Source organism: Silurus meridionalis, chromosome 19 (genome assembly GCF_014805685.1).
Source record: "Silurus meridionalis isolate SWU-2019-XX chromosome 19, ASM1480568v1, whole genome shotgun sequence".
NCBI classification, from domain to species: Eukaryota; Metazoa; Chordata; class Actinopteri; order Siluriformes; family Siluridae; genus Silurus; species Silurus meridionalis.
In genome coordinates, this window is record NC_060902.1 from 4,168,735 (window position 1) to 4,191,441 (window position 22,707).

The 22,707-nt window shown below is 35.6% G+C and overlaps 1 protein-coding gene across 1 annotated transcript in view; it reads left to right on the forward strand.

Annotated features, from left to right (window-relative positions):
• LOC124402489 (metabotropic glutamate receptor 7-like) overlaps positions 1 to 22,707 on the forward strand; it is a 180,918-nt gene that overhangs the window by 131,197 nt on the left and 27,014 nt on the right. Inside the window, 2 exon segments of the mRNA XM_046875560.1 lie at positions 609 to 746; positions 18,568 to 18,768. Of these exon segments, the coding sequence (XP_046731516.1) occupies positions 609 to 746; positions 18,568 to 18,768 (339 nt within the window).

A 22,707-nucleotide genomic window follows, 5' to 3' on the forward strand; every position in this document is an offset into this window, starting at 1 on the left:
CTACAGTATCTCACAAGTGATTGTCCTCTGAAAATAACCAAATATACAGCCATTATTTTCAAAATAATTGGCAACAAAAGTGAATTCACCTTATATGATAACAGCTGTACTGATAATGTAGTTGAACGTCATTGAACCATGCAAATCCTATTCATTGTGTTCATGTTTTTGTCTGCTTGACAAGACCATAGAAATTTGTGTAATTTGTATTAGAGCAGTTAAAAATTTTGAGTACAATTCTCTCATACTGACCACGGGATGTTCAACATGGCACCTCATGTGAAGGTGTAGAAGCGCCATGTATCTAACATGCAGTATCTCTGTGATGTCATTATGGAGGAGTGGAAGAGGATCCCAGCAACAACCTGTGCAGCTCTGGTGAAAATATTGACCCTTTGGACACGGTTTTCACATGTTCACTTAGGTGTACTCACTTTTGTTGGCAGTTATTTTGACAATAATGGCTGTATGTTAAGTTGAGTAAGTTGAGATACTGTATATCTATTTATTTGAATGTATTTGATCTTTACTTCACAAACATATTTTTTAGCTGTAATATCATTGGACCACAAAAAATCATGGAATTTTGTGTTTGCATTGTATTTCAGGGTTTGATATCTACTTTACCTCCCGTACGCTGGAAAACAACAGGAGAAACGTGTGGTTTGCAGAGTACTGGGAGGAGAACTTCAACTGCAAGCTCATGAGCTCCTCTAAGAAAGAAGACACCAGTAGAAAGTGCACAGGTACAATACTTATTGCACATTCTTTATTTAGTAGGACTAGGGTGCCACTGGTTGTGTCAATGTCGATGCTCAAAATCATTGAGAGTCATAGCATTGCAAAACCAACACTCTACTGAGTTCTGAATTTCTTAGGTTGTATAAATATATACAATACAAAAGAAGGCACCTGCTGTTTTTTTCCAACATTGTCAAAGATTGAAGAAAGGAAACTAGAGAACCCAGAGGAAATCTGTTAAACCAGATTATGCTACAACACATCTGTAAAAAAAAAAAAAAAATTTTGCGTTTTTGTATAAACAATGTTTTCTTTTTTCTTTTCTTTTGTATAAAAAAAAAGACACCAGTACATCATAAGAAACTAGCAACCTGCTACAACAATGTGAAGATCCACCCCATGATTCACATCATTTCATGCCTGCCTGTCAACCCTGATAATTGCGCAAGAAGATAAAGTGCAAGGCCCTTGAATGCGTCCCGCTTTCTTGTCTCCCCATCAAAAAAGCATCAAAACTGTGCAAGGCCTCTTGCTTTTATCCTGCTCGAGATGCATATTTGAATACAAAGTAGTTCCATCTTTGAAATAAAGCCCTCAATTACATAATGAGTTCTGCTCAGCCCATTGCTGCTATTTCAGGCTGACTGACTTGTGTGGAAAAACCCCGGCGTAGGACGAGTCTGACAGCACGTTACGCAGAGAGAATCTCAAGTGAAACTCAAGATTATTCATCAGAGGACTTGACAGAATATAAACATGCAAACAGAAAAAAAGCTATTTGTAATGTGCACCTGGGTTGAAAGTTTTGGTTCAATGCTAACAAATTGCTTTCCAAAAATATTTCGGAATAATATTACACATTTATGACATCATGGTGGTAGTGTCGCTGCCTCACAGCTCCAGGGGTCCCTTGTTCACTCTTGGTCTCAGGGTACCATCAGCGGGGATTTTCACATTTTCCAAGTGTGTGCAAGTGGTTCTTTTGGGTTTCTCTGGTTTCTTCTCATCAAATAAAACAGACTAATAGGTGGATTAGCTTCTCTTTTTAGCCGCTCAGCATTTACATTAACAGTATATTTATTGCTTTTAGTAGGTCCTTTATTCAGAGCGACTTACAAAAGGTATGTATGTGGAAGAGGTAGCTCAGTGATTTTGATGTTGGACTTCATTTAGGGAAGTCAGGAGTTCAAATATCAGCACTGCCAAGCTGCCACTGCTGGGAACCTTAATCCTCAACCCTCGACTGTCCTTAACCCTCAGCTGTATAAATCATTTTATCATGGCGGGATCTACATCTGGATGTTTGCCAAATGCTGTAAAAGTGATGGCTGACTTTTCATTCAGTATGTATTCCTGTATAACGTCTCATTCAGGATGTATTCCTGTCTTCTGCCCGGTGTTTTTGGGGTAAACTCTAGATCCACCACGATCCTGGCCAATATAAATTGCATACAAAAGGTTAAATTGCAAGTATATTGTTTGTATTTTATTATTTAACTTGAATTTAATATAATACTGGCACTAAATTCAAATAGAAACATGGCAATTTTCATTCACACGGTTTGCTAAATGGAGTTCTGACAGTAGTGTGTTTCAGCAATGTGTGTTTCAGTGTTTAATAATTCACCTATAATTTATATAAATCTCTCTCTCTCTCTCTCTCTCTCTCTCTCTCTCTCTGTATATATATATATATATATATATATATATATATATATATATATATATATATATATATATATATAAAAGCCCATAAATAATACTGAGTAAAGGAAAGAATGCAATCATAAAGGCTAATTAAACAGGCTTCTATAACGAGAATATATACTGCATATACTTGCATATGCCACATTTTGATTACAACATTATACAAGCTGAAAAAGCAATGATAATTGCTAACTGCGACTCAAAAAGAAACCAAGAATGTCCATTAACAAGTTTAGTTTTACAGTAAAACCCTATTGTACGAGCAACTAATGGTACGAGCAAACAGAGATACGAGCGAACTTACTCGCAAAATCTTACCCTATTTTGCGAACAAATTTTGAAGGCAAACCACGCTGCCAGTTCCCCGTTTTCAGCCGAGGGTAGCATCAGTTGCTTAGTTCATCTCGTGTTACTCGGTCGCTCTCGTTGTTCAGTGCAGCAAAAACTTAACTTTTTTTAGTGTTATATTTTTATTTCACTAGAAAACTTGAAAAATGTCTCCCAAGAAAATCAGTGATGGTGCTGGGAAAACAAAAGTAAATAGAATTACCATTAAAACCAAGAAGGTTACGAGCATGGTGCGCGTCTTACACGCGTAATCAACCACTACTACATGAGTAAGTGTTAAATAATGTTTATTGTACGGTAATTTGCAGTGTATTTGTTTGTTAAAATAGGCTACAAATACTTTTAAAGTGCAGAAATAAGTGATTGAATGAGGTCTCGGAATGGATTAAATCGCTTTTACATTCATTCTTATAGGGAAAATTAGTTTGAACGTATGAGCAAATGGACCTCTGAGCAATTTTCACGAACAAATTATTCTGTAACCTTAAATTTTTTTATTGTTTTTTTAGAGATGTTAAAAAGCATGTTACTTTAGTTCAAATGCAACAAAATAGGCCATTTAATGCCATTCATTTAAAGCAAACTGTCACCTTAGGCAATAACAGTAAAATAATATAATAATATATTAATAATTATGATTATATTAATAACATATTAAAAAATAATAATAATAACAGTTTAAATGAAATGCATGTAGCTACAGTATGCCATTCCTTCACAAGTCTCTACTTATATTTAAAGAACATGCTAACTAATTATACTGTATACATGTAGGTTACATAATAAATAATACTTAACCAACATAGCTACCATTCCATGCTTCAATGCCATGCAATTTTTTTCTAGACTGGATAATTAGAACCAACTTCACTATTCAAAAAGTCAACAATCCCATGCTTCCAAACTCTGCAAGCGTTTCATAGAGAGCAGTGCTCTGAGATGAATTAGATTGCAAGGTCAGAAAGTAATATCCAACTAGTCAAGAACACCTTGACAAGCTTTAGAAGCAGGCATGGCAAAGTATTTCAGCTGAGTGTTTGGAGAAAGAAAACTGTCTAGATGGCAAGAATGTGTTAATTAATGCTAAGGGAGGATTTTTTCCAAAGTAAATAAAGTTTAACATTTGTACATATATATTTCCCTTTCAGGAACTCGAGCTGCTTCGAAACACTTTGGGAACGCGCCTGAGTGTTCATGCTCTAAAATAATGTGTGTAATTAGTCAAAAATTGGACGCTGGCCTTCACGGCGGGGTGACGTCATGACCAGGAGTATAAACCGCATATCGAGTGAAGGCAGCGGCAGCTTCTGTCTGTTCGTGAAGCACTCTGTGTGTATGTGTTTAATTGTCTGTCAAGTGTTTGTCAGAAAAAGTAAAACAGAAAAAAAACTCTCTGAGGAGAGAGCTTGTGCTCCTTGCGGTTCTGCCCCGCTCTTGCTGAGGCGAACGGTGAGGCAGTTCCTGGGGCTTGCAAGTGGACCTCGCAGAGGGTTTCCAGATGGGCTTGTCCCTTTCTCCAACCTCATCTGCTTGGTCTAGCACTCGCTCACAAGCTTAGAAGCAGGCCTTTCGGTGGTTTCTTCCCCCTGCAACGAGAGCATTCGGCTCAAGAGCAGAAAGTCCCTCCCTTCAGTAAGCTGGATGAGCACTTTCTGACACAGGGTCGTAACCTTCATGTCGGGATCTCCCGTTCTTTTCAGACCTGTACACTGAGGTGTCATGGTCATGGGTAAAGCCCCTTCAGCTCCTTTCAACGTTGTATTCACACGTCATGGAGCGAAAAGTAAACGGGTATGGAGCGATGTTGCGGGTTGAAAAAATGCTTGCGAGCTGTCTCTCTCTTGGGATCGCTTCCTCCCTCAAGACCCTGAAATAAGAGTGAGAGGTGCCCCGGGCAGCCATTTTGATGAGCTTCGCTGTACGGCGGATCTGGCTCCTAGAGCCACTAAAGAGACCGCTAGGGCCATTGGCCGGTCTATGGCTGCCCTGGATGCCCCACTTACCCTTTCTGGCCTCTTCAGTGACTCCCTAAGCTAATATCGGTGGTTGAAAGGTTTCAGGAGAATAGCAAACAGGCAGCAGCGTTCCGGCAATAACGCCCACGCCGCTCAAATGGGGTTGCTCGCCGCTCTATCCGGTGCCCGCCCTGTCCTAACCCCCTCAGGGACCTGGTACGTTAACCCTGCCACCCTTGGTGCTTCAGGGCATGGTCAGCTCCAGCGGGCTCTCTCCTTGGTCTCCACCCAGCATTATTGTGGTCCAGGACATCTTGCCACCCCTAGAGCCATCTCAGGGCATTGCCCCGGCTCTAGGCACACCAGAGGTCAGGTTCGAGTGACTAATACCCCTAGGGCAATTTTTGGAAGCTTGGAAAGCTTTTCTAGATGTGTTTCAGTGGGTCCTGCACACTGTAGAGCGAGGCTACTTGATACAGTTTGGGTCTCCTCCGCCCCGTTTTCACGGCAGGTTCAGCTGCTTGTCCGCTACATCCCTCCTAAAAGAGGCCTCCCTGCTAATAAACAGACTCTGAGCAGCTGGATTGTTGATTCTATCACATCATCTTATGAGTCCTCCCAGAGTGTGGCTGCCTCAAAATCTTGGTCCTCTGGAGTTCCCCTCCAAGACATATGTAATATGTATGTGCGGTTCTATAACCTAGACCTTAGTGCTACTCCTGGCCCCTCAGTCCACCTCTAGCTGTGTTGACAGACACACACTAGGCAGGGACTGGTCAGTCTGGCGTGATTGGATTGGCGTCTCTAGGTTACGTATGTAACCCTAGTTCCCTGAGGGAACAAGACGCTGCATCTCTATGCCACACCTTCGGCATCCCTGCAGTGCTTCCTTCTCACTTACAGAAGCTGCTGCTGCCTTCACTTGATATGCGTATTATACTCCTGGTCGTGACGTCACCTCGCCGGTGATGGGCAGCATTTTTCACTGATTACACACATTATTTCAGAGTGTGAACACTCGGGCGCGTTCCCAAAGCGTTTCGACGCAGCGTCTCATTCCCTCAGGGAAATACGTAACCTAGAGACGATTCTTTTGGTCAAAGTAAACTTTCATACATAAAAGTGTGTAAGTATCCACACTTCTATAAGGCACTGCATATACTAATTATTTAATGATTGTAATTATTATTATTATTATTATTTTTTTTTTTTCAATTATTATTGTTATTATTACTAGTAGTAGTAGTAGTGGTAAGTAGATATGTAATAGTTTTGATCATTTTTTGGTATAGCTGGTTTAATTTCACGAGAAGTGTTGCTTTATATAATGTGAGAAAAATATTTTAAAGAAAAACAAAGATTTGGAAAAACAAAGGAAGATTTTCTTAGTAAATCTTACAACTGCACTTCTCTACCATGCCTCATTACCCTAATTTTATATCTAAAAGAGTTCTTTCAAATCCTTTGCCACATCTTTAGTGCAGCACTTTATTACTAAAACCTAAAAAACCTTTTGGAACCTTGTGTTCTTTTGCACTGCTAATACCGCATTACAATGCATTTAGCACTGCACTGTGATTACTAGCAGAGTCTCTCGAGGTCAGTAAGATTGATTTCGGGATTGGAAGAGGAAGTGGCCTGCTGTGCAACAGCTGGCAATGCCATCAGCACCTCTGCTTTGTAGATCTGCCCAGAGACCCTGTCAGTGCGAGGGCCAATTTCCACACATCAAGGGATCAAATGTGCGACAAGAGGGACAGCACATGCTGCTGTCGTGACGATAACACAGTGTTCTAAGAAGCATAAATAGAGAAACTTTTAAAGTAATACTACACCCAAAAACGTCCACTCCATCGTTAATCATAAATGAATAGTTGGAATTGGCTGACTGGTATTGAGCATTGATTTTTGGCCATCATGCAACTCCATCTAGGCCTGGAGAAACAATACAGCATCCTTAGAAGCTGAAAAATTGACAAAATGTACACTATTTGGCAAAATATTAAGTATAAAAGATCAACATCTTAAATATTGTTTCATACGTTACAAATTATGTTAGTGAGGAGACTTAACTTAAAATGTATTTAGTATACTCATAATAACTTCTTCTACTATTGAGTCCTGAATTGTGCATCAGGACTCAATAGTAGAAGAAGTGCTTCTTGGAAAATGATCATATATGGGAAAATTGTGTGTGTGTGTGTGTGTGTGTGTGTGTGTGTGTGTGTGTGTGTGTGTGTGTGTGTGTGTATATATATATATATATATATATATATATATATATATATAAATTAACGAGTTAATGCAAGGTTATTTTAATGGCACTAAATCTAGTAATGCACGATAAAACATACGAAATAAACAAATTCTCTAAGTATGTAATAGATGTTGGAAGAGATACAGTTTCTCTGGTATCACCTCATTAACCTTCCATGTGGAAACATAGCAAAAGTGCCGTGTGGTGTCCTGATGATTTACGTGATTCACACACCATATTTGCTTTAAAAACAGTTACAAGAATATTTATATACTACTACATATATATATTTTTTAAATATAATAATCAATACTTTATGCTTTATAATAAGAAAAAAAACATACATTTGCATGAAGCATCCATATTTGATGTATTTATTTATTTATTTAAATTTTTTTTTTACTATGTATCCAAACCCATGTGTGCTATTTCAGTTCTTCATTAAACAATTACCATTTCTATGTACATTTAACAGAGGATTAACTTTTCTACAGCTTTCAAAGTTTAGTTTCAAAATGTAAGTTTATTATAAGTTTGAAACTATCTAATGTTTAAGAATCCAATATGGCTCATGGTGGAAAGTCTGTGGAATTCCAGATCTTTGTTTTGTACTCGCTGGATGCGTTCCAGCGCTTCGATGGGTGCACGCTTGGCTTGTTTGCTGCTCCTCCCCACTAATAAGAGGTAACGAGATTGTTAGGGAGAATTTGCACGGACTGATCTTTCCAGACTTCTTGTGTCTTCCTCCTGCTCCAGTGCTGCAGGTTGCTGTCCCCATACGCCTTTATGTAATTATGATCCTAATGAAAAGAAATCAGAATTCAGAGCCTTCCAAAATACCAATCCAGGTTATCCCACAAAAGACACAAATGTGAACGTGTACCAAAGTTGAGGTTTTGGTAAAAATAAAGAAAGAATAGGCAGAAAAATGCAGGATCCTATTGAAGATTTTTTTTTGTTGTTGCAATTTATTGATTTGCTGATTGAAATTATACATCTAATCACCAATGCACTGAAAACAAACTGCACAGAAACTGAATACGCTATAACTTGATCATCAACATAAGAATCATATGGGAATGGAAGACAAACATGACACAAATAGTGCTATGAAATGTGAGGCTATATATAAGTGCTAATTACCAGTGAATGTGAAACAGGTGCACAGTCACATGACATGGTGAGGTATAGATGCTGATGTGAGAATAGTCCTGTGGTTCATGGCAGAATCTTGGCAGTAGGAATTGGAAATGATGCATGTCAATTGTATTTATACAGTATGCAATTGCCCAATCTAATTTATTAGGAAACACTTTACTATTTATAAATGCTCTACTAATCATTGTAGATTATAGATTACTCAGAATTTATTGAGAATTTGAGATCGGTTGCACAGCATTTGCAGAAAGGTGTAACTGGAATCGGCGATATTTCAGAAACTTACATTGATTTGAATGATAATGTACAACATATTAAAATAGTTTTATATCATGTGACTACTTGTTGTCATATCATAGACTATTGTTTCACATTTTTTTATTACATCAACATCCCAGAGAGAGATGTAACTGTACATGAATGTAATGGAAATGTGTTTTTGTTGAGGAAGGCATTATGTAAAGCAATCTGACCTACCAAAAATTTTATGGGAACAGAAAAACAAAACAAATTTCGATGCATTTTTATTTTATTGATTAGATTATGTAAATGAAGTCAATCGAAATGTGTGTTAATGCAGTTAATTCAGTTAGCAGGAGGTAAAAAGCCACAAAAGAGCTAAGTGTTTAAATGGAGAACATGCTTGCTTTGTTTGCTTCAGGATTCAGTTGACGCTGTAGCTTGCTTTCTCATATTTTCTTCCCATTATTTTGACGTTCAGATATGATTCAGTCATATGTTCACTAGCTGGTCTATGGTCCTATTTAAAGTACTCAAAATGGCAGAAATGCATGGGATTAAGCCCAGATAATATTTGTAGGACATCCAAGAACACTTACATTTTTTAATCAGTTTGGATTTTTTACAGTGACTAATGAGGACATTAGAAGTTGGAAATTGAGTCGTCCCAATGTGTACTAAACCAGGGTCCTTACTAGTGCCTGAAAATGTGCACACATTCTTTAGGTTCATGACTTTTTGGAACTTTTTGAAACTCACTTTTATACTATTTGACAATTTCCAAAAGAACAATATTTACTCAGGCTACAAGAATGTTAAATGATTTGTAGTGGTCTTGATAAAGATATAGTGGCTTTAAAAAGGCTACACAGCCCTTGTGAAACCATTATAAATCATGTCAGATTTTTTTCTGCCTTTAATGTGATACAGGAAAAACAAATGGTGAAAAAACGAATAAAAATGTATTTTGGGAAAAATAGAAAAAACTTCTATTAACCTGGGTGCATAAGCATATTTTTCTTGTGTGCTTTTATCAGTTGTGTTCTCCTCTTGGTAAAGTCACTATGGTGCAGTATTTTCTCTTCATGTTTTGTGAAATTCTCATGATCGATACATTTTGCCGACGAGACCCTGTACCTGTTTTATAATGAAACTGAGAATGTGTCAAGAAAATCCTGCAGAAACAGTGGATTTTTGGTTAGAGTTATTCAGAATCGCTTCAGTATGGAAGTGATTTATTGACCAGTATAAAAGGATTTAGATACTTTATTAAAAACAAAATTAATAATAATTATTATTGTTATTAATATTATCATTATAATTATTGCATTTGAACATTATTATTCATTAGCGATGTGTGATCAAAATAGTCAGTGGTCAACCCCAGGGAATATACACTACGGTATATAGACAAAAGTACTGGGACATCCGAGTTTCCCAGCCATATGCGTTCATAAACTGTAATTGCAAAGCTGAAGGCACACAATTGTACAGGATGTGTCTGGGTGCAGTAGCATGAAATTTTCCTTTCACTTGAAATAGGAAACCCAACCCAATCCTATTCCAGCATGACAATGCCCCTGTGCACAAAGCAAACTCCATGAAGATATACGTTGCATGGGTTGGAGTGAAAGATCTCCAGCGATAGAGCTCTGACCACAGGGCAACTCATCTCACCTACATCAGTACCTGACATCACTTACTACCCTTGTGTCTAAAAGAGAAAATATGTATTAAATGTGAAATGTGATGCACAAAAATAAATCACATATTATACTAATGACCAGGTGTCCGCAAACGTTTAGCAATATAGTGTATATGTATCCATAAAGATTGAGGAGTTTAACGCCATACACTATGTATAGGAAACAGTCTGTTACACCATTCAGTGAAATTCTTACTCTGTCAATCCTCCAGCAGCCTCTGACATAAATTATAGCAGACATCAAAGAATAAAATGCATAAAAAGACAAATTACAACTTTACACATTTGATATATTGCAAATGCAAGAAGAAATGAAATGTGTATGCATGTACTGTATATATAGAACATGTGCAATGTGCAATATAAATATGGAAACATACGAAAAAATACAGTATATACTTATACGTATAAAGTGTTTCGGGTGCAATATAAACATGGAAGTCATGAAAGTTTTGTAGAAATACATTTCATGTTATGTTGTTTTTTTTACTAATATAAAAAAGTGTGTGTTTGTGTAGAGAGTTTTTACTAATATTACTTTTATACAAGTGTAGTAACATTGATTATGCTTTAATATAATGTGAATGATTGCATTCCAGATGGCATATTTAGGCATGTAATTTGTATTCAGTGCTGGATTACTTTTCTTTATTGATCTACTCCTGACAGTGGGCATCTTAATGCGATATCGCAGTCAATAATCATAATCCTTTCCTAAGTACAGATTAGATATCAGTAATTGGAATACTAATAAATCCCAGTTCAACTATTTTAAAGATTAAACATGCACAAGATTTTAGAGACACTAATTATTTACGGGCACAGCAATCTCGATCAATTATTCATTATTTTTGTACTTTTTAATGATTATTATTATGCTTTAACCCTGGTATTTCTCCTTTATTACTTATTAATATTTGCATATTTATTGGTAGACACATTAAAAGAATAGAAGTCGAGGCAAACATTGAAAAGATGCTTTTGGGAGATTCATTATATGGTTCATTTGCATAAGCTATAAATCAGAATCATATAAGATCACCAGTTTATTCATTCCTCCTTCATATTGTACCATATTAATGCAATAGTTGATTGCTTACAGAGTAGCAGGTGCAGGTTGAATAAAAAATAATCCTCCTCACCTTCAACACCTCATGTTTTTTTTGGTGTGTTTATGTAGCCATGTGTGTCTACATTGCGATTAGCATCTTTATTCTGTTTCATTTCTGTTTGCTGCGTTCCCATTGTTCACTAATTGCCTGACCTGTGTCTGTTTTCTGTGTATGATTTTGGATTTGTCTGTCATTTGGTATTCATTTAATATCTTTCATGGTAGACAGTTCAAGATTAGAAAAAAAAACCCATATTCCAGTTTTTACAGTTTTGCAGTGCAGTTCTGCAGAGATGAGAAGTAATGAAGTACAAATACTTTTCCCAGTACTTTACTTTGCTATTTAATTTTTGACAACGTTTTACTTTCACTCACATTTATCTGTACCAGCTACTTCTTAATTTTTTTTAACCAGGTTTGTTACATTAGTTTTAATCAATTTGGTGACATGATCAATATTTTATCTTCTCATTGCGCAACGTTTTCAGCCCATCAACCTGTTTCTTGTTATTGCGTGCCTTTAACCTACCACTGGTGTATCATTTCCTGGCTATGATACACCACGAGCGTAGGTTAGCCCATGAAGCTAACAACGCAAGGCAGAAGGCAACAAGAAATATGGGCCTTCAGCTAACGTGGATGAGACGGAGGAAATTATCTTTTCTCTGCTTGTGTTCTATATGGTGGTTGTTTAGTCTTGATACATTCATTAGATAACAACATTTGAAATATTTTTGTATTAATATATTAATATAGCGTGAGGTCCAGTTACCAGCGTGACACTAAAACAGGTAGTAGTAATGGCTACTTTTTACTTAAGTACATGTCAGAGCCCAAACTTCTTTACTTTAACTTAAGTGAAAAAGTGTAGTCAGTACTTCTGCTTTAACCAGAGTCTTTTAAAACATGAGTATCGGTACTTCTACTTGAGTAAAGGATTTGTGTATTTTTGCCACCTCTGCTTTTTTGCTCACTACAATATGTAAAGAGTGTTTTTTCACTAACCTTTTCATCTATCCTGTGATTTTAAACCAGTCTGGCCATTTACTTCTCAGATTTATTTCTTTACTTTGTCATAATAACATCCAATCCTCTGAGAAAGCTTTCCATCTTCATCTTCATGAATAGGGCAAAGTCTGCAGTAGCCAAATCTTAAGAGTAGGGTGGGTGCGGAAGTAAGATCATGTGGATTGTTCTCCGACTATCATCAGGCACAAGTTGCTAAATGGTTTCGAAATTTTCAGGGGTTTAGTTCATTAAAGATCCTCCTAAGCTCTCATAGTCTTCCAGTGAAGTTCTTCTGTTCTTGAAGCATGCTTGTGAGACAAGACACCTTGAACTACTTATTGCAGCAACACTGTTTGTTAAACACATGTCAGGTTAAACATCTCTGGGACAGATTTGCTTAGTTTCACTCAAAATTTCACATTTGCTCTTTGTTCTAACTTGTTGTCTTTAAAGCACATAGTCCGAATAGCACCAGTTACAACCATCTTAAAACCTTTTGATGCCATCTCATATGCTTCTGAATATATAGTACCAGTTTAAAAGACACATTTGAGTGTGGTTGTTAGGCATCCACACTTTCACATATCACAACTCCAATATATCATTTTTAAATGTAATTATGGCAGAAGTCTAACCAGAGATATATTTGCTGTGGAATTTGTTATTGTATGACACTCTGTGTATAAATAGATTTTTTAAAATATTTGTGTATATCAGCTCACTGTCATTTAATAATTTATACCACAGCTATGAAATATAATTCAGAGTTAAGATTTACGAGAACCAATTCGCCAAGGCGGCCTGGCACATATTGATATGTGTAATGTCTGCCATTCGATATAATAACATTCATAAACACTCACATGTCTATTGACTTTTCTATTTTGTTTTGAAGCATACATTTGTTTCCTGGGTTCACTGTTATACATCATGCGATAGTGGGGAAAAAAATCCACTCCAGTATGTATGGCATTTCCTATGGAAGAAAATACTTTTTGTTAAATGGCTTTTTGGTATAGATGAAAACACATGCATGATCACATCAAATGTTAGAATAAAGACTGGATTTTAGTATAAATTTTTTTCAGCCCTCTGCCATTTTGGGAAACATTAAGTTACTTGTCAGTCTTCAAATCCAGCTATTCATCATAATTACATGGTGTGTTTATCTTTGTATCCCAGACTCGGAGATCACTTCCATTTCTGACAACGCCTTGCGCTGCTTTATCTCATTAATATAATGACCGTTACAAAAACAAAAAAAAATTCTCCATATATTTCTGAAAAGAAAACACCCTTTTTTTCAGCTATTTTTTCCTCAGCAAGCAAAGATCAAAGTTCCCCTTAATGGAACAAAACTTGATTATTACATGTTTGACAGCATGTATGTAAATCCGTGTGATAAAGATAATTAGTCACGTTTCGCTCCTCTTCTAGGGGAGCTTTTCTTCACTTTTATAATTTTCCCACTTAGCACAACAGTAGCCGCTAATTAGCTTTGAAAGGCCTTGTGGGTATTTTTGTGATCAATAGAACTCTGGTGAATGAACCTCTGACAACAGATATTCTTTTTTTTTTTTTACTTATTTTTGTGTATGTTGCAGACGATGTGGCATCACGGATGCAAATGGCCACATCAGTTTGTTTCAGAACAAAAGCCGAGTTTGGAGGCAGATTTGCTTCAGGCATAGAGAAGCAAATCAACATCTGTAAATTATTCCTGATGTTATAGTAGTTCATCCTGTTAAAGAGACAGTAAGACTATCAACTAACTATTCATCATTAATAGTTTATTGATAGTAGAGTATTGCAGTGATTTAATTTTTTTTTTTTATAAGAACAACACAATTAAAATTTTATATATAAATACATTTTCCAATGATTGTTTGTTTTGTTTTTTTCAAAACGAAATCAAATCAGCAGGTGATGCTCTTTATCCTTAAACTTACCTCTTATTCCAGTCATAAACTCTACAGACTTGCTAAGCCTGTGCTTAATGTCATCTCAGTGTCCTATTTCTGACTGAAAATCCCATCTACCCCAACATTTCATTCATTCTGAGATGCTTTTCTGATCACCAGAAGCAGATCGCTTTTCTGAGTTGTAAAGAGTGGTTATTTCAGTTACCTTATCATCCTTCCTGTCATTTTGAAACATCCAAGCAATTTAGTTTTCAGATTGAGTCCCTTACCTTGCTGTTATAATAATTTCCAGTTTCTGTGAAGGCTTTCCATTAGATCTCTGAGTGTGGCTATGCAGATAAAAGCATTAGTAAGGCCAGGAGATGATGTTTTCCAAACTTCAATGGGGTTTCGGTCAGTTTTCCCATTGGGGTCAGTTCTTCCACATCATCTTTGGCAAACCATGTCTAAATTTTATAGCATAAGATTGAAGAAGGAACACATTTGGGTGTATTTGTCAGGTGTCCACAAACTTGTGTGTGTACATATTTATCCCTCTGATATATGAATTCAGATCTCCAAAATTTATTTTTAAACGTAATCACAGTAGCATCATGTCATGTTTTTTTATCCATTCAGGGTTACATTTACTGCTTTGGTCGTTCCCATTTTCATAAACACCATTCTCTAGATATCTTAATTTTCCTTTCTCTCTCCTGGATGTAAGAATAACAAAAGTAAAAAGAAACCAAAAAAAACACAAAATCACTTTCTAAAGACTTTCCTGTGGTGGAAAATCGACTGTTTAGAAATCACTACACTGAAGACTCCTTCTAGAAATATTAAATAAACATTTCCTTGCAGAGACTTTATGCATATGTTTTTGTGAATAAATTGTTACCAAGGTCCCTTGCCCCTGTCTTAGCACTTTCATATAAGTGCAACATGTGACAGATGTTTGGAAAGCGATCGTATTTTTTATTTTAAATGCTACTTTTTAAACTCTATTGCATCTACTGTATATTCTGTTCAGTGATGAAGGACCCATTTTGTTTTTTTAAGAACTTATGGTTGGTACCTGAGAGGTGTAATAAACCCAACATACTAGAAGTGTTAAAATTAATGAAAGATCTTTGTGGATTTATGGTGTACAGCATCATTCATTATATTTCTTGGATTTGTTTTCTGACTAAAATTCTATGTTGTACTTTTATTTTTTACCACCATTAAAAATGATATGACTCACTCAACACAATGATATTATCTATGGTGCCTTTTTAACAGGAAGTGGGCATTGCCTAAACAAGAGGTTTTTTAATTACTTCTTTTTACACTGTAGATATACTATACCACTATACACCCCAAAACACTGGAAAAACACACGACTATCTGCAATTATCAGGCTCTAGCAGTTCCTTAACCTTGGCTACATCACACCAATTTTTAACTAGTTTTAACTACAGTATATATGAGAAATGTGCAGGAAATGTAGCCTCCTTCAAACTGTGATATTTTCTAACAAATTTAATAGGTAGCACTTCCTAAAGTATAAATAGAAATCATAACCTATTCGAAGCACTGCAACCCTGATTGACCCTGATAATGTGCTTACTACGAAGAAATAAATAAACGCTCTAAATGTGTGATTTAATTTTTCCCGTAAGCGTTACATCCGACTGCTCGATTGTACCCATATACAAAATGTAACAGGTTTCCACTTGTGCAACTTTTTTTGTTGCATCTTCAACAGAAACACACACCTCTAGTCGTAACAAGAAGCTTTAAAAATACTCTTATTCAGGTCTGTTTAGAATAAATTATTTGTTCATTCCAAAATAATAGTAACACAGTGGTACCCCGGAAAGGCTTACCTTCTAAGACCCAGACGAGTTCCGAAATGTCTTAGCCACGGAACCTCCCTGAAGAGACTCCCATATCGAAGTTCATGCACTCAGTTTAAAGGCGATGTCCAGATCCAGCATGTGTTTACCCTAACCCTTAACCTAGTCCTTCGATAACATATTTGTGATAAATCAGATGCAGTGATTAAGGTGCTGGCATATGCTTAAGGGAATTTTTTTACTGTAGGTCGGTTAGAGAGACTCCCCAAGGAGGCTAGAGAGACTTCGGAGGGCAAGCAGTGTCAAAGCAGGAGTGCAGTGCTGCTAATTTGGTGGAAGATTGAAAAGAAAATTGCAAAGAAAGAAGTTGCAATTTGCTTCTGGGAAGCAAAGTAATACTGTGAGCGATTTAGCTCTAATCTCCATAAGGATGCAATTTGCAGTGATCTCTATTTGAAAATCTATATACTAGTCTTAATCCTGTTAGAAAACTGGTTTGTTTATATGCCACATAGAAGTGACCTACATAGAAATATTTGGAGATAAGAGACAGAATCAGTTAATAGAATCTAACAAGCATTAGATGTGTGTCTGTGTGTGTGAACCTTCCTTCAGTTACTGGCACCCTGTCGTACAGCTGGACGCAAAATCATAATAAATAGATCCTGATAAGAAATTCCACTGTTTGAAAAAAGCCTTTTGTGAAAAACACAATAGATGTCTCGGTATCAGTGCAACACTAGGGGAAGAGAAGTGTGCAACTGGGGAAGATTATAAGCATTTTAATTAAGTCCTGATAAGCCTCAGTTCTTCTGGTGGTTCTTTTTGATCGTGTCATAGATAATCACCCGGACCTACTGAGACTTCTCAACACTTTAGATCTTGTCTACCACACCAACCGGATCTTAGTGAATATTTAAAAACTTCATGATGAGTGATCAACAGTAGGAGTAGAACCTGATGTGGTTTTCTATTGTGGTGCCCCTGCCACCTCATGGATTTGTGTGTTCTGAGTTGCTTTTCTGCTTGCCATGGTTGTGAAAAGAATGATTATTCAAGTAACAGTGGCCTTCCTGTCAGATAGAATCAATCAGCCATTTTTTCTCTGGTCTTTTGTTGTGGTGGCCCATCCACCTCATTGTTTTGTGTGTTCTGATTTGCTTTTCTGCTCACCAAGGTTGTGAAGAATGGTTATTCAAGTTACTGTGGCCTCCTGTATGATAGGATCGATGAAGCCATTTTTCTTCTTCTTCATTTTTCTCATCAACAAGGCATGTAGGTTGGTAGATGTAGTAGGTTAATAAAACAAAACTAAACTAAATACAAGACCATCACACCATATGTACTCTGTGACTATCCCATTGAAAGTATGTCCATTCATTTGCTTCTATATCAACTTTTAGTGTTCTGGGAAGAGTACCACTAGATTTTAGAGAGGGGCTGTGGGAATTTGGCTATTCAGCAACAAGGACATCAGTAAGGTCAGGCACTGCTGTTTGGTGAGGAGGCGTTCCAATTCATCCCAAATGTGTTTAGTGGGATTTAGGGCAGGACACTGTGCAGGTCACTCTAGTTATTTTACACCAACATCTTTATGGAGCATTAGGCTGAGACATGTTTGAACTTTTTATTTGGAGTAAAGAAAAATTGTAATGATAAACATATTCTAAACATATTTTGTAACAATTTGGTGTAAGTCGATATTTAAGTGTGGTGGTCATGTTTTTACATATTTAGCCTTAAATACATGTAATCTAATGTCTAAATTGAATGGCTAATTTTATCCCAATGGTTCAATCAACCTTTAGAATTAGACCAGATCAGAGATCTGATTATCCAGGTGTAAGACCACCTTGGGTTATGTTCGGTTGATGAGAATGGGCAGACGACAAGCATGACTCAGCAGGAGCCTTGTATAGCTTAAGGTCAGATGATGACATTGTTATTGGTTCAGGGCAAGGCAGCAAGCAACATAATCTTGATAATAAGTGTGTTTGTACATTTCTGTCAGTTGTTATGAAAATTTTTTATAGGTTACATGTTGCCTTATGAACAAATGACTTTCAGCAGTTTTTTAAAACAACAGGTAAAGAATTGTAGTTTCGGCAAGTTGATTTCTGACATTTATACAAAATGCTTATGTAAATTATGCTCAGTCTAATAATTTGCATGCTTAATTTACTGTGAAGATACTCAAGTGTTTTTGCAGGGAAAATTTGGTGGCAAATCATCTCTTTATTGTGTAATCAAGTATATATATATATATATATATATATATATATATATATATATATATATATATATATATATATATATATATATATATTATAAACATAATGTTTATTTATCTTTTAGTATTTTTTTTTATGAAGAAAAGTGAAGTGAAGTGAAAAGTTTATAAAGAGTGGGCTGTGGTTTGTTCGGAATTTCAGTTATATGAAGATTGTGAGCAAACAAAACAGTGGCATCTGTTGGTATTTGATGTCATTATTATTTTATTTTATATTTTACTACAGTTAAATAGATGAAATCTTAAATATACAGTGTATACAAAAAAACAGTAAAATTAAGATTTTATGACTTTTTACCCTTTAGGCCAGGAACGGATAGCGATCGACTCCAAGTACGAGCAGGAGGGGAAAGTGCAGTTTGTGATTGATGCAGTGTATGCCATGGCACACGCGCTACACAACATGCACAAAGATTTGTGCCCTGAGCAGTCAGGCATCTGCGCTGAGATGGAATCTGCAGGTGGCAAGAAGCTGCTCAAATACATCCGCAACATCAACTTCAACGGTGAGTGAACAAAACAAAAATCTCACAGTATAAGGAATTTCATGTGGTGAGAAAAAACAAAAGTTTAGGATGCTTCAATGACATATAGATGTTCTTTATTTCATCACAAATCAGTCTTGTGATCCCGAATACAAAATGTATTGTATCGGATTTGCCCATTGAGAATTTATTCTTGCTATTGCCACAAACTTTTGCAGTCTTTTATTACCTGCTACTGTTGGACAGCAGGTCTATGTATTAAAAATATTTTGTCTAGAAAATCTGTTGTCTTTTAACCTGCAGAAACAAGTAACTTTCAGTCTAAATAAGAAGGTTCAATTAAAAATCAACAAACAGCTTTTATTTGTCTTATATACATTTCAGCACAGTAAAATGCTTTTGCATATCGAAGCTTGTAAGGAAGTTGCCCCTGAATCAGAGCGGATTAAGGGCCTTATCAGTGTTGGGGCTTAAACCCCCATCCCTCTGACAAGTAGCCAATTGCTTTAACTATTAAGCCACTACTGACACTGCAAAGGGTCATGTTATTATTTTATGGAAGAACTCCTTATTAACTTGGCCACTATTACAATAAGAACATTTAATCGCATATTACACAAATCATAACTCACTCTAAAAGCCAAACAAAGCATTGGGAAGATCAATCCAAGGTCAGTCCAAAAGTGTATAGTTTGCTCCAACAACCTTGCCAGGATTTACATATAAGTGTCTAGAAAGTTTTTTCAGCAATATGTAATATGTTACATAAAAGTAAGCGACAATTTGAAACCATAATGCCTTGAAATAAATACAATATATGTGGACTCCTGACCATATTAAATTGTATAAAGTTCACATTCAGTAGCACTTTTTTTCGGCATTTACTATGCAACCAATGGCATATTTTTTCCTTCAATGAAATGTATTAAAAACAAACAAAATAAAGTAATCAATAGATAAATAAATAAAATAAAAAAAATGGCCCTCAAACAATATAATATAAGCTAGTACTACTACTGCCGTTAAAGTAATGTTAGTTACTTTATTCACTAACAACATTCCATGTGTATATTTTATATTTGATTCTAATGACATTTCCTAGAACTTTGAGTATATTTACACCACCAGACATAAATTTCTCGTAGTTACATTAAACAGTTAGCAGTGGAGCTGGTCAGGATAAATGAGCCGAAATCCACAGTCTAAAGTTACTCATAATTCATGTCATGAGTGACAAATGGAGAGCTATTTTGCTAGAATATAACTTTTCATGCTCTGTTAGCAAAGCTCAGATTAAAGTGCAAATCTGCTCTATCAAAGTCTAAAAGGTTTTTGTTTTGCTATGGCATTCAACTTCCTACCTAGAACAGATCTTTTAGTATACTTCACCAAACCCTGAATGATGTTCATTTGCTGTTTAGCTGACTGTAAATTTGCTCTTCTGGTAAGCACTGGCATCTCCTATTAGTTGTACCAACAAATAAATACAAATGCATAGAATGTGTCTCAACAGTCTCAGTCCTGTTTCCCAAAATGCAGATGTGATCATTATGAATGATGTTTCCTAGAGGGGATACGAGAACATTACAGGCTATAAACCAACACATGCAAAGGATTACATTTATAACAAGATTTAAAAATGATACACCAGAAAACAGCAGTGCAGTGTGGCAAGTATGGCCTGGTGGCAAAGCAGGTTTGATCTATAATACGCCATTAGTATTCAATATTGAATTTAATGAGGACAGATATACAGCATGGAGCACAATAGCACGCATGAACAATCGCATTTGACAAATACATTTTGCTTGTAATGAGCAAGAAATTATTTATAGATAAACTGCATTCCAGCACTATTTTATTTTTTTCTTATTTGGGCCTGAATAATTATTTCAGCATTTGTAATAATTATATCAAAAATCGGAAAATCAATTCCAGGGTGATACATAATCATAAACACCATATGCATCGGCCCCCCGGATCTCGTGGGGGTTATGTTCTATGAGAACTCGTCAATTTTCCGAGCCGCAAGTTCCGAACAGCACATTATTAAGGGTAGACTGTATAGTCATGACAAAATTGCACACAATAGCATACAGAAGTAAGGCTGGGACAGATTTCACAAACACAAGAAAACTGGCTTTTTGTCAAATAAGTAATAGGGAAAATTTTATATATATTAAAAAAAAAAAAACAATATGAATAAAAAAACGACTAAACAAAAACAAAAACTGGGTAGCAAGACTTGAAATATGTACAATATATATCTTTCTTAGGATTTTTTTTATTATTTCTGTATAAGCAAGCATGATATCACTATATATAGCATATAAAACACACACATAATGGTATGAGAAAGCAATGCTGGGGCTGATTTCTTTCTATCTCAAATGGTAGATTCATGCAGTGAATTATTCATTAAACACTCCGTTAGGAATCAAAGAGTCACACTTTTTTGCACAAAAAAAAATTAATGAAAGCATGCTTGCATCATTCAACTGATGAGACTGAAACAGCCTTAAAAAAAAGTAAAAAATTAAAATGCTCTGGTTTAAATGATGTACACTCCATACGTTTTTCACTGAGCAAAATTCAAAGCAGAATCAAATCGATTTTTCAAAACGTTTGTGAGTTTTGATACATAAGTTGATTCTTAAATGACTTTTTATACTGAGTTTTTTTAGTGGGAACACACATGCTAGAGGTATTTGACATTTCCCGTTCGAGGCATTTCTGGAAAAACTAAGAATTGGTCATAGATGTAACACTTCATAGGGAATAAAGGTAGAATGATCAGGTGATTTATTCTGAAATGTAAACTGTAGTTATCATAGTATAGATTTTTGTACTGCGAAAAGTTGCAAACACAATAGCTTAAACCATTAGCAGGATTTCTTCCACATGAATGTTTTTTTCCCAATACAGTAATACAATAAAATCATTAATAGACAAAAAAACTGAAATTCACAGTGACATTTAGAAATTAAGTGAGGGGTATTTACATTGTGCACTGTATGGAAGAATGGCTTTACACCTGGTATTAACTGGCAAAACTGTTTTCTAATCTCATTTGGGTTTTTTTGGGGTTTTTTTTGTTTTTTTTCTGTTTTAGAATATTCAATACAGTTTTATTTAATTTATTAATCTCCATTGACATCAAATTCACATATGTATGGTACATATGGTAAATACAGTATGCACTAGATCTTTAAGGGTAATCTTGCTAGCAAGTCAAATTTCTCTATTTCATTTGATGTTTTTTCTTCCTTGTAGTGCATCTTTTTTTTTTTTTTTTTTACTTATCACTGTTGACAATTTGTTTAGCAACAGTATTCTTTTTTAAAATGCTTAATTTCTATTTGTATCCCTGGGATATTTATGCTTAAGTGATAAAAAAAAACCTCCAGCACATACAGTACACATGGAGGAAAAGAATTGTTTTGAAGTTTGCCTACTGTTGTTTTTACTTAACTTTTAAAGGCTTCTTCAAAACTGTTGCCTCGAGCAAGATCATGAAACCACTGGTGATACTCAGTGCATACTAATAAACATTGATATGTGTAGCAGTTATACTATAATATAATACAATATAATAATATTACCTTAATATTAATGCATATGTGGTCATAGGAACAAGGCATGGATTGTACAATGATAATTGGACTGTAAATAAAACTGTTCTGCTCATAGAATGCAAGCGAAATAATTTATGTTGGTTATGAAAAGAATATTAGTAAGGCGAAGATGTAGGCATTAAATTAGCATTTAAAGTCTTTTTCTTGCAGACGAATGTGCCCCATTTAGCAAGAAAAAAAAATATGATTCAGTATCTCAAAATAATGTGATATTTATTGATTGATTGATTTATGATAAAATTTCCCGCAAACATTGTTGAGAATTACAGCTATCAGATATCGACGGTAAAAATAAATAAATAAATTAATAAATAAACCTTTACAG